General features: G+C 30.1%; 3 protein-coding genes across 3 annotated transcripts; 2 read left to right on the top strand and 1 right to left on the bottom strand.

Annotated features, from left to right (window-relative positions):
* The first annotated feature begins 6096 nt into the window (after positions 1–6096).
* On the top strand, positions 6097–7296 carry LOC111299875 (F-box protein CPR1-like). The gene has a single exon (XM_022895381.2). It carries the CDS (start codon positions 6130–6132, stop codon positions 7294–7296), a length of 1167 nt encoding a protein of 388 aa, XP_022751116.1. The 5' UTR covers positions 6097–6129.
* A 1596-nt stretch (positions 7297–8892) lies between these two features.
* On the top strand, positions 8893–13058 carry LOC111298203 (UDP-galactose transporter 1). The gene is made up of 5 exons (XM_022892962.2): positions 8893–9520; positions 10684–10933; positions 11041–11248; positions 12189–12420; positions 12751–13058. Exons 1-5 carry the CDS (start codon positions 9410–9412, stop codon positions 12973–12975), a joined length of 1026 nt encoding a protein of 341 aa, XP_022748697.1. The 5' UTR covers positions 8893–9409; the 3' UTR covers positions 12976–13058.
* Positions 13059–13197: 139 nt separating this feature from the next.
* Positions 13198–15239, bottom strand: LOC111299868 (uncharacterized). The gene is made up of 3 exons (XM_089758336.1): positions 14214–15239; positions 13632–13753; positions 13198–13543 (listed from the first exon to the last, which is right to left on the bottom strand). Exons 1-3 carry the CDS (start codon positions 14610–14612, stop codon positions 13393–13395), a joined length of 672 nt encoding a protein of 223 aa, XP_089614462.1. The 5' UTR covers positions 14613–15239; the 3' UTR covers positions 13198–13392.
* Between the last annotated feature and the right edge of the window lie 3149 nt (positions 15240–18388).

Here is an 18388-nt window from a genome sequence, read left to right as displayed (position 1 = left end):
GTTAGTTTGTAATTTTTAAAAATTTTATAAAAAATGAAACAAATTATTATATTTAGTAAAATTTACCACTTATTTCATTTAATAATTCCTAAAATTTTAAAAATATTAAAACTATAATTGAAACTCTTATACCCAAAATTTTGTATTCTTTTATGTATTTTTTTAGATAAATATTCTTAATTCGATTTTTTTAAAATAAATATTTCAAAATACCATATTGATAAGCTACCAATTCATAACAAAAACACAAAAAATGTTAAAATAAAAATGTTAATGGTTTGGCTTTAACATAAGTTCAACTCTTTCATAATATAATATAATATAATATATATATATATATTAATACAACTCTTTCATCTTTGGATAATTAAGGGATTTATTTATTTATCCAAAATATGAAATGAAGGTAAAAATAAAATACATTAAAATCAATTTTTTTATTAATTTCGTAAAAAACAATACAATCCAAATATTTTAAGAATAAAAAGTATTATTATTTCTTTTATATTCACTCTCTTATAAAAAAAAAAAAAAAAAAAAGCTAAAAAAGTGCGGCTATTGGGCTTTCGAAGAATTTAGATCCAATCATTTTGGAACTATGCGAAATCAAAATTTTTTACATTTGAAAAATTTTAAGTTTGGTTAAAATATGTCATAGGTTTTTGATATTTTTTATTTTTATAAATTTAGTTTTTATAGTATTATTTAAAAAATTTTAATCTTTATAATATTATTTTTAAAAATTTTAATTTTTATAATATTATTTTTTTTATAAATTTAATCTTTTTACATTATTAATGATTGAACTAAAAATTTTTTAAAAAATATTATAATGATCAAATTCTTTTAAATAATACTAGAAAAATTAAATTTTTAAAAATAAAAAAATACAAAGACTGATGAGTTTGACTTTTAAATTTTAATTATTTTAGATTTAAGTTATTTAAGGTTTTAACCAAATTATTAATTTTTAAAATTAAATTAATTTAAATTCAAATAATTTCAAACTAAATTTCAAATTATTTGAATTTAAATTATTTTATGTTTGTTAATTCAAATTCAAATCTTTTTCAGATTAAATTAAGTGAGTTTGAATGGTTACTTTTTCCTGATAAAATCCTGCTGATTGATCCCGTATTTTGTCCCTTGTGTCTTAAATTGTTGTTTCCTACGGTCACTTAGAATTAAAATATTAATTTTATCTAAATTTAAAGATAAATTATTTTTTATTTTAATGAAAATAAGATAAATTTTAAATTTTAAACATAAAAATAAGGATAACTTTGATTTTAAAATATTTAATTAAATTATATATATATTAATAAATTAATTTTTATTTAATAATATAAAATTTTTTTTAAATTTGTTAAAACTAATATATTTGTATTTAAAAAATACATATTTATAAAAAATTATTCAAATGTAAAAAATTAAAACTAAAATTTTAAAAAAATTTAAAAAATTAATAATATAAAAATTATTTATATCTATTAAATACTTATAAAAATAAAAATAAATTTATAATATTTATTAATGAGCCACTCCAAAGCACCCACACGGCCTCGGGTTAACCATTATTTATTACAGTAAGAGCTTGGAAAAGACAAAAAACCCACATGACGCATTATAGTATTTATAGTAGTCACCTGGGTTCAGAGGAAGACATGTAACATTTATGGCTCTCTGACAAAAAGATAATATCTAATTTTCTCAGTCTGAACTGAGACAGACTGAGTGCATGGACAGAAGATTTTGACAAAATTAAAACATTATTAAATGTTATCTCTCATATTAATTTTTATTTTTATTTTATTTTTTAAAAACATTATTTGATAATTTTAAAATAAAATAATATTTTATGGATTTAAATTTTAAATTTCTCTATTTATAATTTTTATCAAGTTTTTTATATCGAATAAAATTAACGTGATCCAATAAGTTTTGAGTATAAGATTTTACTAATGATATTATAAATAGAGTTAAATAAATATACACGTTATATATATTTTTATATAAAAAATTATTAATAAGTGATTAGTTTAATCAATTAAATTTTTTTTTTCAATGAAAAAATTTTGAGTTCAAGTCTTGTTAATGATTATTTATTAGAGTAATCTCGAATATACAACCTATAGTTACTTATCTTAAACTATCAATTCAAAAATTATAAATTTATTTTTTATAAATTTTTAAGATTTAAAAAAAAAGTTAATTTTGTTTAATATTTGATCTCAATAATAAATTTTTTTGATCTATTTTAGCCTTGCAAATTAACATAATTACATGATAAATGGAGTTCCATTTTGACACAAAAATGGGTATTCATAACCACACAATTTGGTAAAAGTATAATTTTAATCACATAATTGGATACCTTACACATGATTGAAATATAAAATATTACATATAATAAAAATAAATTAAAAAAAAAAACAAAATGTAACAAATAGCAATAATTTTATATTTTATATTTTATATTTAAAAATTTACTACGTTCTTCATATGAAATATAATAGATAAATTAAAATAATAAAAAATAAAATAAATATTATCATATCAGCGATATTTTTTATATTAAAAATGTAATAATTAATATAATGTTATAAAATAATATTTATAATACATAAAAACATAATATTTACTAATAAAGATTATTTTTTAATTTGAAAACATAGTTAATAATTTATTAAAAATTATCAAAAATTACATTTTTTTGGTTTTAAAATGTAATTGATAATAAACAAAAATAACATAATAAATTTATATTTAATTAAATATTTTAATTATATTTTTTAATCAAAAACATAAAATTTAATATTATAAACTATATTTTTGACAAAAAAATAATATTTAAAAAATGACAAAGACAAAAAGAGGCTTGTTTTCCAGGAAAGCAATGAAATCAGTGCCCATATCATCATTGTCTTTGCCTATAGCAATTATTTGTGCCTATGTGAATGCCTATGTCATCATTGTTTTAGTGGCAAGTAGGGCAAAGACTACGTTCTTTCCAATCAACTTGGTATTTGTTTAATAAACGAAGCGTTTGTACACTGTTTGTGAGTTGTGCAAATGACTGTGTTTATATTTTAACAATCGCAATATTTGTATAATTGTTTTATTAAAAAAATTACGTTATTTTCAATGAAAACGTCGTTTTTAATAAAAATTATATTTCTAGATATATAAATGTACATGTATAATTTTTTTAATTAAAAATTGTGCTTTTACTCTAAAAAACATATTATATTTAATTTTTAATTAAAAATTACATTTTTATTTTTAAAAACATAGTTTTTGTACGTTTAATTTTTTTTAAAATTAAAGATCACATTTTTACTTTAAAAAAAATAATTTTTGTAAAAATGAACCAGATTGTTTTTAATATTATAAAAATAAAAAACTTATTTATTTTAGCTATTTAATGGTTATCATATGATTAATTTTAATAATATAATAAACAATTAAAATATTGGTCATATGTAATTTATATGTAATAAAAGGTATTATAATAAAAAATTGTTATTATGTCATTCGAAATTCTTTCGAATTAAATAAAAAAGTTTATCATTCTCATAATAAAAAATTCACATTTTGTAGGAATTCATGATCTTTTAAAATAAATTTTTCTCATAATTTAAGATTTCACAAACCGAACGCCTCTAAAATCTTAAAAGGGTTAAAAAAAAGCATGTAGATATAAGTTAGTTGGTTATCTAATCTAAACTGAACAAAAAGATATTTGAATTATGAAGCAAATAAACTATATAAACAATAACTTAATATTGAAAATGCATAACATTCTGAATATATAAGAAGGATGAATATCAAAATGCACCACCAATTATAAATAAATCTTATGTAGCATTTCAAGACACAAAGACAAAGTAATGTCATTTTACAAACAATATCTCAATCTTAAGAATTCCTTGCATCATCCAAATCTCAAATGAAAATAAATCCCAACTCGGTGGGAGATGCAAGAAGAGACGGCAAGCATAAGCAAGAGCCAAACATTTTTTATGTTTTATATTTGGTGAAAGATAAAGAGTGTAAATAAAAATAAATTAAGTTTTATATTTGATAACTCTGAGATCAATTGTATAAAAAGTCGTAATTTAAATTTTTTTACGTCACTTATTTTTATTAAAAATAATATTTTCATCTATTTTCTTAACTTTTATATAATTTATTATTACTTGCATCATATTTTTTATGATTTATTTATAAAAATTTTAGTTTCTCTCAAATTTAAAAACTCATTTCTTTTAATCGGTGCACTATATTTCACATATCCAAATTATCTCAAACGAGTCGCTCTCATTTTGTCATGCATTCTCATGCCAACAAATGCATCCGGGAAAATATCGAATGCATGAATCATATATATTATTAAAAAATTAAATCAGCACTAGCTCATTTTGTCTCCTCCAACAATGCGCAAATCCGTTTTTGGCAAAAGAACTTCGGAAAAGAAAACAATGTTTGCCAGCACTCACCTTACTCTCCTGTATAGGATTTTGCAAAATGACATCCATTAGCTGGTGAGACACTTCCTCGTTTAGAATATGAGTCATTATAGACAAAACATCTTTGATTAAACTCTGTTGATGGTGATCTCATAGAAGAAAGAAAAATAATGTTGTTACTACTCACTATCATAGAATATACAAAGTAGTAAATGAAAACAATAGTAGTAATGAAGCAATAAGCAGAGGGGGTTTGAAGAAAACTATGGTCAGTATATATATAGTGATCATGGAACGAAAATCCAGACACACAGTTGAGGCAATAAACGCTCCACATAACACAATGATTTGCATTTAAAGTAATGGAAGTTCACCGGTGAAACATTTCACTGCCATCCAACAAGAAGAAGAAAAAGACGTAAAATTCAAAGCTACAATAAATTTAATGGAGGCTCGCAGGTCAGAAATAAGTTACTAAGATCTGAATAGTGAGTAGTACTTGAAAAAGTTATAAGTTTAACTTGAGAGGCAAGAACAATGAGAGTTAATTTTTTATCATGCATGTTTATCTTGAATTAAATGATTATGACTAAAAACTGTAACATTATCTCAACTCCAGTCAAAGTAAGTTTCCATTCAACGACACATAAAACCCTTGTAGATTAAAAACTGTAACACTTTCTCAACTCCAGTTAGAGATAAGGAACTTGACCTCACAACTCAGAAAAAAATACTAAACATTTCAAGAATCAAATAATTGTAGTCAATATCCAGCGTTATCACACAACATTTACATCAAGCAACAGTCTCCAATATATATTTTAACCCTTCTTGAGAAGAATGCGATTGTGTTATTAGCATGAACATACTAAGAATGAGTCTAAATATGTTCTGAAATGAAAGAGTTCGTAAACCTGAATGATGTACAACAGTAACCATAAAGAATACTAGTATCAAAATTATTCGCTGTGAAACACTGGTATTCGACAGTCCTAGAAATTTGTTTGAGAAGATTCACTTTTCTTTTTCCAAAAAAGAGAGAGAAGAAATTTATGCTTACACGGAGAGATTTGATAAGGGCATCTTTGTTAGGGCAAGTCCAGAGAAGAAGAAGAAACTTCCACGGATAGATTTGACGACTTCTTTGTTAGGGCAAGCGAGATGGCCGAGTTTGGTACCGATTCCAGAGATGAGTTGCAATGTAGACTCGTTTAGAAGAAGAGAATAAACTTACACGGAGAGATTTTGACAAGGACATCTTTGTTTGGGCGAGCGAGTTGTCCGAGTTTGGTGCTAATTCCAGAGATGAGTTGCAATGTAGACTCGTCCAGGAAAAAAAGAATAAACTTACAAAGAGAGATTTGACGAGGACATCTTTGTTTGGTGCCAAAGAAAACGCTTGGAAAGATGGAAGAGAGGAGGAATTGAATAAACGGGAAAGGGATGCCCCGGTTTAAGTGGAGAGAATCCGCCTTCGGATGCGCGTGCTTTTACTTTTCTTATTCTTACTATCCTAAATTGATACAGCTATTTTCTAAGCCCAAATCAAACTTGATCTCCTACTCATTGTAGGATATGTAATATTTTAAAACATTGTACTATATAAATTAATCTTATTTGTATCCAATTGAGTCATCGACTTAAAAAATTATCATCGAGGATGTCAAACCATAGAATTATTCCGATGGATGTAGGGTGCGGTATATTGAGTCAGCTTCCCGTCAAGGCTCTTCTCCGTTTCAAGAGCGTGTCAAAAGAATGGTGTTCCCTAATCAATGATCCCTATTTCATCAAACTCCATCTCAGACAATCAATGGAAACCAACAGGAATAATCTCAACATCATTCTTAAAGAAAGAATATCCGGTAAACTCCTCTCCGTAGGCTTTGATTCCGTCAATCTCGACAATCCCAGAGAACTCGATCACCCGTTGAAGCGTCGACCTGGTGCAGTACCTGATGATGATTATGATTATGATTATGATTATACTCAAGTTGTGGGTTCATGCAACGGGTTACTCTGCTTAACCACTTACGATCAAATATATGGGACAGTCGTGTTGTGGAACATCTCGACGGGGGATTACAAAGTTTTACCCAATGAGCTGGTGAAACTACCACCGACATGGGGCGAAGTTGAGCAAGTGACCTTCTACGGGTTCGGGTACGACTCCATCAATGACGACTACAAGCTAGTAAGGATTGTTCAAGACATTGACTTGTCAAGAAGCCCTCCGCTCCTAGTTGAAGAAGTAAAAGTTTACAGCCTTAAAGCAAATACATGGAGAAGGGGTGAAGAAATCCCTAACCACTACTTTCTTCAGCACTTTTCGAGAAAGGTCGGTACGTTTGTTTGTGGGGCTTTACATTGGCTTGGAATCAAAGAAAGAACATGGGAATCTCCCAGCAGCGTCATTGCCTTCGATGTTACAACTGAGAAATATCATCAAATAGAGCTGCTCGACAATATGGAACGCAAAACGTATAACGTGGACTTGGGAGCTTTACAAGAATGTCTTTGTGCGATTGCAACTTGTTTAGACAATGCTGTTAATGTATGGATAATGAAGGATTATGGGGTGAAAGAGTCTTGGACTATGCTGTATTGTTTGCAAGGATGTTTATCTTCGGGTGCTTATTTATACCCCCTTCTTCTTGCTTATTCCAAAAACGAGGACGGAATTCTATTGGAAAAGGAAGGCATGTCCCTTTTATGTTATGACATAAATGGTAAGGGGTTCAAGGACTTCAACCTCCCTCAGTTGCAGAATTTTAAACCCCTTTGCCCTGAGATTTGTATGGAAAGTCTCGTTAAACTTGGTGACTAGGTTAAATAAAAAAGAATCCTCTCAATTACTAAATTATTTTTTGGTTTAGATTGATTATTCTTTTTTCATCTGTGACTTGACCATTTTCCAAGTATGTAGATTTCTGATTTTACTAAAATTTTAATATATTCAACGGCCAAAAAAATGGCTTAATTGATAAGATCATTCATTTCTATTTAAATAGTATTAGATTTGAGTCTTACATCATAATGTCTTGACGCTATATGGTGAAAGAGATAATTTTGAACATCCATGCCTATCCTTGAGGCATTGTGGTAACCTATTAATTTGCGTTTATGTAATGGAAAGAGACAAAAAAAAATTGTTTATGCAATGTGTAAGAAACCCGAGCAGGAAAACTTCTATTACAAGGATATGTACTTCTGTTTTGCCAATGGTGTTACAAACAGTTTATCCATGCATGTGCTCCGATTTGCCCCAAGAAGGCCAAGGTTGAATAACTTCTCCAACTCTGATCACTCACATGTTGCTTTGTAATTGCCATGATCAAACGTTTTCTAAGCCTATCTTATTGGGCACATAAAAAGGTACAAAACGTTGCTGGCCAGCTCAATGCATGTCTCTACTTCTTCAATGAAACCCTATTTGGTGGCAATTAATCCAACAAAACCATGTGCTTTTTGCCTGTTGAAACATTAATGGAAAAAAATTTTGTTCATTAACCTTTTAGTTCCGTTTGAAATTTGTTAAACATGGCCAAATAATAAAAGTTATTAGTTTCTTTGGTTAAGTTTTGACAATGAAGTCGAACTTGAAATGTAATTTAAATAGTTCACCCACTTTCCTTAAAAATGATTTTTAATAAAATCGGATTCGATTCTCACCACTTTTGTCAATTTTTCTTTCTCAATTTTCGTTATATGTTGGAATCTTATAAAAAAAAGGTTTTGACAATGGAATTGCATTATTTTCAATTTTTTTTTTCACAATATCAACCATCCAAGGAATGAAATTGTGTTTGATTAATGATTTAAAAAATTTTGAAATTTTAAATTCAAAATTTATCGTATATGAATTTGATATAAATTATATTGAATTTAATTTTGGTTTGTGTATTTTTACCTTATTCATTATTTTTATATGAAATGTAATATTTAATTATGAATATAAATTATTTTTTGTACTAAATCACTTCATTAAAAGAAAACAATATTTTTAATATTGAATTCAATTTGTAAGAGTAATTCTCATTGCACAGGTGAACAATGTAATTTTCAATTTTCCCTTTCAATTTCTAAATGGAAAATTGATGACTTTGGTTAATTGTTCCCTTCCAATTTCTGAAGTGAAAAATATCTTTGATGATTTTTTTTTTTTTTATATAAAGAAGGGTTAGTATCATTACAAGGGAGGGATGGCAGGGATAAAATCAACACCTATATGATTTTCTAGTGACTTCTTAACCATTAGGTTAAGAGGGAAAAGTCAATTGATGGCTTGTTTTTTAACTTTTTTTTTCTAAACACTGGACAGTTATATCCAGAAATTTCAATGCACATTAAAGAAAAAACTTTAATTAATTCTTATTCCCCTGTAATTATCTCCCGCTTTATTGCAAACTCCTAAAACTAGAACCCAAAAAAAATGGTTTCACATACGAGGTTTCTTCAAAGTGAGACCAGTCCTAGGATTAGGCAGAATCCGATGATTAGAGGTTATAGTCAACGTCAAATCTGAAAAGAAAGTATATTCGTTGAATGACTTCGATCACCCTAGGAAATTTCTTATGAAGGAGATCTCACTTCAAAAAAAAAAAAAACCAAAAACATAAACATATAATTTCCTTGCGATAAAAGAGACGTTTAAAATTCAACACTTCCATATTAGAGCGAGAGAGATAATCACATGGAAGAAGGCCTGCCTCCACTGTTGCATCATCTCTCTCTCTCTCTCTCTCTCTCTCTCTCTCTCTCTCTCTCTCTCTCTCTAGTTATATAAATTAGCAACCTCTCCAATATTCTAAAAAAAAAAAAAATTGAAGTGGGTTTTTATTTTTTATTTTTTTGGTTCTGGGTTTTGAATTTGGTGATCTGGGTTTTTGGGGAATTGTGGGGGGTTTTTGTTGAGAGAGGGAGAGAGAGGGGGGAGATAAATGGAGGAGGGGAGATTGTGGCAGTGGGGCGTTTTCAGATCTCTTCTTGCAATTCTCCAATGGTGGGGTTTTAATGTTACTGTGATTATCATTAACAAATGGATCTTTCAGGTTTGTTTTTATTTATTGATTTTGACACTTGGTTTTAACTTAATTTTCTTATCTTTTTATCGAATTATTTGATTATTACAGAATTCTGTTCCGCTTTTGTATAAAATTTTAATTGTTGATGCCTTCTGTTTTCCGCTTCAAGTATCAGTGAAAATTTTGCTGGAGTTTATTGATTGATTCTTGTTAATGCTTGCTAGACTGAAATTTTCTTTTTGAAAATTAAAAAATGAAAATTGGAGTTCTCATATGGGCTATTCTTAAGCTTAATAATTTATTAAACAATACATATTATGAAAGCTTTAAATTTAAAGAGGCTGCCAGGTTTAACTGGTATAATTTAGCTGTTAAATTATGTAATCTCAACATTCTAGGTTCTTTTCCTCTATTATTTTTTTATTACTTGATTTGGTTTGGTAATCTAGAGTAACAGCCTGATTATGGACTTAAATTATGCATCTTAGAATAAAGACACAGGATCCATGGCTAGGCTGTCAGTTTTGTTTGTGTCAGAGGAATGTGGCTGCAATTTTCAGTTTTTTCAAGGTACATAAGTAACGGATCTAGGAATATAAATTTATCTTAATTATGACTCCTCATATATTGGAATTATGATGTTTATTTTGTTTATGTGGTACATGTTGATGAGAGGAGGGAAAAGGTAGGGATGGCTGTCTAGTATGTGGTAGGATTAAACATGAACCTTCAATTTGTGGCTTGAGAAGTACATTTTCCTGCTTAAAGAATATGCCAAAATTTTGGATGGTTTAATGGAATCTTGAGAAACATGCTAATGATTTTGCACTGCTCTTGCAGTTCATTCCAGACGATTCACGTCTGTTCTAAAGTTTTGGGTGCTTAAAAAGACCTTCTAACCTGATTTAATGCTAACTATCAAAATATTTCTGTAACTTTGATATTGTCGTAGCTAGGAGCCTAATCCTTTTGGTTGCTCTTTAACAAACAGCCTGATGTGAATTATTTCTCTCTAAATGTTTTCTTTCCATATTTTTCATTTACTTTTCTCTAGAGGACATAATAAAGTATAACATTCAGTGATCATACAATTGTTAGATTGGGATATTGGCATCTTATATTGGAATTCGTTGATTTCGACACTTTTAGTCAAATGTCTGAGGACAGGACATTGTTTCTTTTTTCCCCAGAAATTGGATTTCAAATTCCCTCTCTCAGTATCATGCGTTCACTTTATATGCTCATCAATTGGAGCATATCTGGTAATCAAAGTGCTAAAGCTTAAACCTCTAATAGTGGTTGATCCTGAAGATCGTTGGAAAAGGATATTTCCCATGTCTTTTGTATTCTGTATCAACATAGTGTTGGGAAATGTCAGCTTACGCTATATCCCAGTTTCTTTTATGCAGACCATAAAGTCGTTCACACCGGCAACCACAGGTGAGATTTAGAAATTATAAGCCTAATCATCATTTTTGTGCACCTTATCCTGATACACCTCTTGACTGCATATCATCATCATTTGTGATCTCTGTACATTTTGACAGTTGTTTTGCAGTGGCTAGTTTGGAGAAAGTACTTTGACTGGCGAATTTGGGCCTCTTTGGTTCCTATTGTCGGAGGAATTCTGCTAACATCTATTACAGAACTTAGTTTTAATGTGTTAGGATTTTGTGCTGCCTTATTTGGATGTTTAGCTACTTCTACAAAGACTATCCTTGCAGAATCTCTGCTGCATGGATACAAGTTTGACAGGTACCGATGTTATTCTTTTGATTTGTTTTTTTCTTTTGGCCATCTTTGATGTTTTGGGAAAGGTTAAAATATAAGACAACTGGGTTAAAGCTCAAGCATGTGTTCAATATTAAATAAGCTTATGACAGATACAAAAATTTAGTAAATTATGCAATAACTGAGTGTTGTGTGTCAATTTCTGCAGCCAGCATAAAATTTTACTTTACTCACCAATCATCTGATCCTCTGCATTTTGCACAAGCATGCCTATTTTCTTATGTAATTGTACTGTTTTGGCCAACAAATAGAATGACTGGCATTACTTGTCATCACAACCTCCAATAGCCTAGATTTTTTACTTTTGGGAAAGGTTTCTTTAGACTGGCGGACTTCTGGTTGGCACAATCCTCTGTCTCCCTAGATTGAACTATTAACAAGGAAATGTTTAGGTGAAGAACAATTAGTGCCACTACTTTATAACTCTCTGGTAAAACTCCGCTAACTGTTATTTAAACTAAGTATTGAACATATGAGTTCCAGCAACTTAAAATCATCTAATTATGTAGACATTCTGCATCAAAGACTAGTTCTAGTTATTAAACAGAGCCAAGTTTCAACAGGAGATACAAGGCCTCCTTCCTTTTTGAGAATAAAGGCTGAAGATGAATTCCTTCCATTTTTTCCCCTGGCTGGCTTTGGTTATTGCCTGTTGTAACATTCTACAAATTCATCACATCCTTGGCTGATGTCGAAGTATAGACCTTTAGATTGCTTGTTCTTTTCTCTTGAGCAAATGATGCTCAATGAGCAAAGCTTAGTTGGTTATTTTTTATTTATTTGTATCTTTAAGAATTATTATGTGCTGCTCGGTTCTATACTTTCAGAGAATATTTGGTCCAATGTATTAATTCACAAGTTTTCTGATCTTTGTTCACTTTATTTTTGGTGATTACTCTTGTAGCATAAACACTGTCTACTATATGGCACCTTTTGCAACCATGATCTTGGGAGTCCCAGCACTGTTACTTGAAGGTAATGGGGTTATGGATTGGTTTCAGACCCACCCCTCTCCCTGGGAAGCCCTTATCATTATTTTGAGTTCTGGAGTGCTGGCTTTCTGTCTTAACTTCTCCATTTTTTACGTGATTCACTCAACTACTGCTGTCACTTTTAATGTTGCTGGAAACCTTAAGGTGAGATTTGTATAAGAGAAAATGATCCTTCTCATGTTCTGACTCAGTTATACTGTTCATTACTCTCATTGTTGCTTTCGTTAATTGTGGTCTACAAGGGCTAAATGTTTTTTTTTTTTTAATTTTACCATAGATATAATTATTTGTCCTATAACAAACTTCATGCAAAATTCATCATCTGAATGTTGCTTGCATTTTTCATATCCGCAGCGGAATCTTGGAAGTTTTTTAGTATATAGTTGCAGACTTGCAGTGCTTAAACGCTTAACAAAATTTCCTGTTTATCATTTTTAATACATTATTCATTATTCTTATGTTTTTCTTATACAGGTAGCAGTTGCTGTGTTGATTTCATGGCTGATATTCCGAAACCCCATTTCAGGTCTAAACGCTGTTGGCTGTGGTATTACACTTGTGGGATGTACATTTTATGGATATGTCCGACACATGCTTTCTCAACAGCTTCCTGGAACTCCTCGAACACCCCGGACGCCTAGGAACAGGGTGGAACTACTCCCTCTTGTAAATAATGATAAGTTAGATGATAAGGTCTAATGGAGTTTGCTATGCATTAGATTTTGCATATTTTCTTCTCTCAGAAACAGAAAATTATCAATGTTATTACATCTCTTTATTTATTAGAGTGCCCCAAATATTAATTACATGAAACCAACGGCTTCAATTGATGGTCATTGCAAAAGAAAAGAAACAACTAGTCTTGGAAGAGCAATGACCCTCAAATTAGATAGTGCAAGACAAATTTTGGTTGTCTAGTCTGAGAGAAAGAGGCTGGAGTTGTACATTATATATGAATGATGATGAGTACAAACGAAATTCTAGTTAGTAGTAGTTATACATTAGCTGAAGACGAACTTGATCTGTAGCATACATTGTTACAGCGATTTATCTTTGCATATGCTATCAGGCATGTTTAACCAGGAATCATATATTGAGTTAATAATATAACTAGAATTAAGCCAAAAGCCAAAAGTTCTTTTGCCATCTAGTGCTGATAAGGTAGCCATTGACGCCTTTGCTCTGCTTCCTGACCCCTATGGTTGAGCAATCCGCATTATTGATGCATTGCTCCACAAACTCCTCAGAGCTGCTGGTCCCGCAGAGACTGCAAACCAAGCATCAAACGGTTAGAAATATCAGAAAGGGGTGAGATGAAGATTTGAATGAATGATGGAAAATTTAGTAGGAACCACCAGTTTAAGAATGGAGGGGGCCTTTTCAGACCCAGTACCAACACTGAAACCTCTAGCTTCTTCACTTGGTCCAACACTGTCGCCAGCTTGGGCCCTTGGATAACCAGTGCTTCCACTTCTACCTGAATATTGGTCCCCATGCAAAGCAGGTAAAAACACCAGCAAAGATAAAGCTTGTCAATATTTTGTGAAAGATTAAGAAGAGAAAAGAATAGATTAAAGAACATGATTTACAGCAATGGCATCTCTCACACAACCCAGGGAAAACCTAAGGCATAAAAAAAGGAAACAAAAGAAAAACAAAAGCATCTGAAAAATCCATCGCCCCTTCCCTCCAACCAAACTATTATGCTTTGAATTCTTCTAAAAAAATAACTCCCTTATCTGTAAAGAATAGAAATGAAGCAAAACATGGAAGTAACAGTAATTTTGTTGAAAAAAAAAAGTAGTAAAGACCAATAATAACTTGAAAATTGCCTCTCACCAAAAAGGTACTCAAAGGACAAGATTTCATTTTTTTTTCCAGAAGACAGAAACTTGACAAATACTAATACTAACAAACTTCAGAATAGTCTACATTACCTCAGGTTCACAAGCCTTGCAAAGTGACCCAAGAAAGCTAGCAAGATTAGTAGAAGAAGAAGAAGATGACTCAGAACTCTTCCGGCTAGGAGAAATAACATGAAGTAAAGTGAGCAAATCAGCCTTGTTAGTCACATGAGTAAGTGCCCACATCATAGCATGCTTAGAATGTGAGCTTTGGTCCACAACAACCATCACTTTCTTCCTTAAAACCAACCCATTGTCAACCCCATTGCCATTCATCTCAAGCCCTTGCATCTGTGTTAAGCTTGTCTCAAACCCACCACAACCATTCCCACCAACGTTGTTATGCTTATTGTTCCCTCCCCATCTCCAGGATGTGGATTTCCAACCTTCTTTTCCACTTAGCTGCCTCAAAAATGAACCTGAACTAATCATTTTTCTGTCACTTCACTTACCTAAATTTGGCTGGCATAAACAGAGTACACCAACTATAAATGAAGAGAAAGACTCTTGAATACAAATAGCAGGCCAGTACTAAGTGCTAATCCAGAGGGTTAGAGAAAAAGAAATGGAGGGTGAAGTTGAGGCCTTGGTTTGGGAGGTTTCTGGGAAGTTTTAGGGCTTTAATATTGAGAGAAGACCGAAACTCAGCCAACAGGGTCCAAAAATGAACTGAAAACTAAAAAGGAAAAAAATGGGAAAAGGAAGAAAGAAAGAAAAAGACAAAAAAGAGTGATGGATGCCAGAATGGAGGAGCTAAGGTGGTGGTGTGGGGAGGCAGCTGTGATGATGCAAAACCATGATAATTTATCTTTGTTATAGGTTAAAGTCATGGGAATCACTGGCTATTTTGAGGCTTTTTTTAACACTAGGTCGACCTTAGTATAAATAATTGTAAAATGGTCAGGATCTTCATAATGAAAGACACAGATTCGTCTTTTACTTTTCCGTACTGCCAAATGCCAATTCCTTACAAATTTCCATAAATTATTTCAGATTCTTTTCCGGTACAATATTTTCTTTTAATTTTGTTTCTGATAAAGCAGTAAATGAAATAGCAACAAGTGTATATATACTTCTATAAAGGTACATACATAAAATTTTAATGAAATTTCCATATCCATGACGGAAGGTGGTTTCCAAGTTGCATGGTCCATTTTTCTCCTTGGGGGTAAAGTTGGACTGCACCACTTTCAACTTGTAAGTTGCAACATCGCCATTTATGTTTGTCAAGTGAGTCTTTTGTTTTGACAAATAAAAAAAAATATTGCATGGCTCTTCCCACGATGGACCAAAGGGAAAGTCGCCATCGAAGAAAGAAGCGGCATGTTTTTTGGGATTTTTGTTTGTTGTTTTGTATATTAAGAAAGAAGCATGAGATTTAGGGTCTGATCGAAATGTCATGTCAGACTCTTCAGATTGAGAATGAGAGGCCAACACAAGTATTCAATTTTTTTTGTTCTTATTATTCGTCTATAATAATTTATTTTCCTTCATTTATCATATACCAAAACTTAATGAAGGCCTACGTTCATAAAATTTTTTAAATTTATATTTGATGTATTAATTTATAATATATATTATTAGTGTATCATAAATTGTTATTTTATTAATTTGTTTTAATATAATTAAATATTTAAATTTTAAAAATATTTATTTTTTAATTTTTTAAAATTTTAAACTTATTAATTAATGATATGATAATTTTTAGTATATTAATAATATATAGCATCTATATATTAAAAATAAATCAAATATAAAATAAAATTATAAGTAAAATTCATTAATTTAGCCAACAAAGAGTTTCCAAACCCCCAAATATAAAAAGCAAAGATGCAAAGTAACAATGAGTTGGTTGCTTTCAATACGCTAATTTCTCTTCATGTAGGTGGTTTTGAATTTGATGTTATTCGTGATTTTTTATTAATGTTATTCTTCAATAGTTAAATTTTGTGAAGTATAGACTTATGGCACACCTTGTTTTGTTAAGAAGAATTGAATAATGAATAATAAATGAGTTTATATTTAATGTTATAGTCAACGTATAAATATCATATATTCATATATTATCATTAAATTAGATAATAATATTTTATTAATAAATTAATATTAAATTTTGAAATAAATATGTAAAAATTAATATTTTTAAAAAATTTATTCATTAATGAAATATTAAAATACGTATATTTTAAATAAAATATTATTTTGATTATTATATTTTTAAAAAATATTTATTGATTCTTATATTTTTAATTTTCTAATAAAATAATTTTTTATTAATGTTTTTGTTAACTTTATTGTTACATGTTTGTTGGCGACACATGTTAGCCACGTAGCAGACATGTGTAAGTTGATGTGTCCAAAATTCTAATTATTTGGATATTTATTTTCTTGTACTTTTCCTTTTTTTTTTCTATCGTTTTCCTTTGAACTGCCTGTCACAACAAAGGATCAATCCCAGCTGATGTCAAGACGGAGGTTGGAGTCAGATTGACGCAGGAAGCCATCAATCCGAGGAGGAAGAAAGGAGATCGGCTTCATTTTTTTTTTTTTTTTGAAGCATTACTCCATTCCCTTGCCGAATCAATGACAACAGGGATCAATCTGGCTCCAACTGTCGTCGATAGTCGCAAGCCAGAAAGGAAGGAAGAGGAAGAATAAGAGAGAAAAAATAGAAAAAAAATCGGAAATATTTTTTAAAAAATTAATATATTTGATTAAATATTATAATTTAAAATAAAAATTAAAAGCTTTTATTTTAAAATATTTTTTTGTTTTTTCTTTTTCAAATACAATATATATAATATATTTATCAAATATTATAATTTTAATAAGTTTTTTTATTTTTCGAATATAGTAGAAATTAAAATTTAAAATAAATATTTTTTAATTTTAAAATAAAATGAAAAGTCAAATGTGATTTTTGGATACGACAATTCAAAAAATAGCGTGTGAAAAGTGAGCAACGAGTGTTTAAAAATGTAAACGATATCGGCCATATTAATTATATTTTTATATTTGTTTTATTTACGTACTGTTTGCATGGGAATTTGTACAACGCTGAGGCAATTAAGGCGTTTAAGGGTTATGCCCTTCTTCTTCTGTGTTGGAATTGAGAAAAAAGAGGGAAGAAGTCTTCTAGCAATTGGGAGAATAGAGACGAATTAGTATTCCAACCGTAGTCTTTTTGTCTTTTGCATTCTCGTGAATTGTGATGTGGAGGAACTAAACATACAACGTAGCATAATCCCTTCATACCCGGTGCTATGTTTTTTCTTTAAAAACAAAAAAAAAAAAAAAGAAAAAAAAGAAAGAGAAACTATGGCTTCGAGTTTCGACCATATCATTTTTTTTTTATGTGCTGAATTTTTTACCTCATAAAAACAGGCATTTCCACCACAACTCCACTTGGTTCACAAAGCATATATTTTTACTATGAGAACAACAATTCCATCAATAAATTTTTCCATAGTAAAACTTAAAACACTAAAACTAACTCATTTAAGAATTACTTTTGACCGTTTTGTTGGCATTTAACATCCGACATGTACATATCTAAACGTTGGAAAAAGTCAAACTTGAAAAGAATGTTTATTCCAACTGCCCATCCTTTTCCACCAATTTCCTATGACCCTGTAGTACTCTCTCATTCCCAAAAGGCTAAAAATTGTCTAAATCTATTCTAGGTGGACAAATCGATGTGTCCTTTCAATCAGGATCAAGCTGAGAGAAGCAGAGGTTGTGGACAAATTTTCCATATAGTATATGAGGGGTTAGTGCTATAGTCGATATCATGGCTATGGTCCATCCGACTTGGTATCCTAACTAAGCCTTTGGAGCTACCGAAACTAAGGATAACTGAAATGAAGTAGCCCCGAGTTAACATTTCAATTGGGAAATTGGTGGGATCTCTGATCTTGAAAAACTTGCTACCTACTCTTAGCTTTTAACCTATGCATATACATATATAATTAGGTCATAATGTAATATCCTATCATTTAAGGCTCCTTATGGATGCACGTTGAGAGAAGGTTTTCACCACACTCGAGTGCCTAAATGACACTTTACCTTAAATCCCTCCCACCCATCGTGCATCCAAATGAAGCATGCCTCTTATTTATCAATTATCTTCCTTATTAATGGTTTAGCTCAAAGGACCAAATTTTATAAATGAGAAGAATGCAATAGACAGAGAAAACACAGACTTCAAC

Source organism: Durio zibethinus, chromosome 3, assembly GCF_047325235.1.
Source record: "Durio zibethinus cultivar Kanyao isolate XHJ-2024 chromosome 3, ASM4732523v1, whole genome shotgun sequence".
Lineage (NCBI taxonomy): Eukaryota > Viridiplantae > Streptophyta > Magnoliopsida > Malvales > Malvaceae > Durio > Durio zibethinus.
This window is presented reverse-complemented; position numbering and strand designations above follow the sequence as displayed.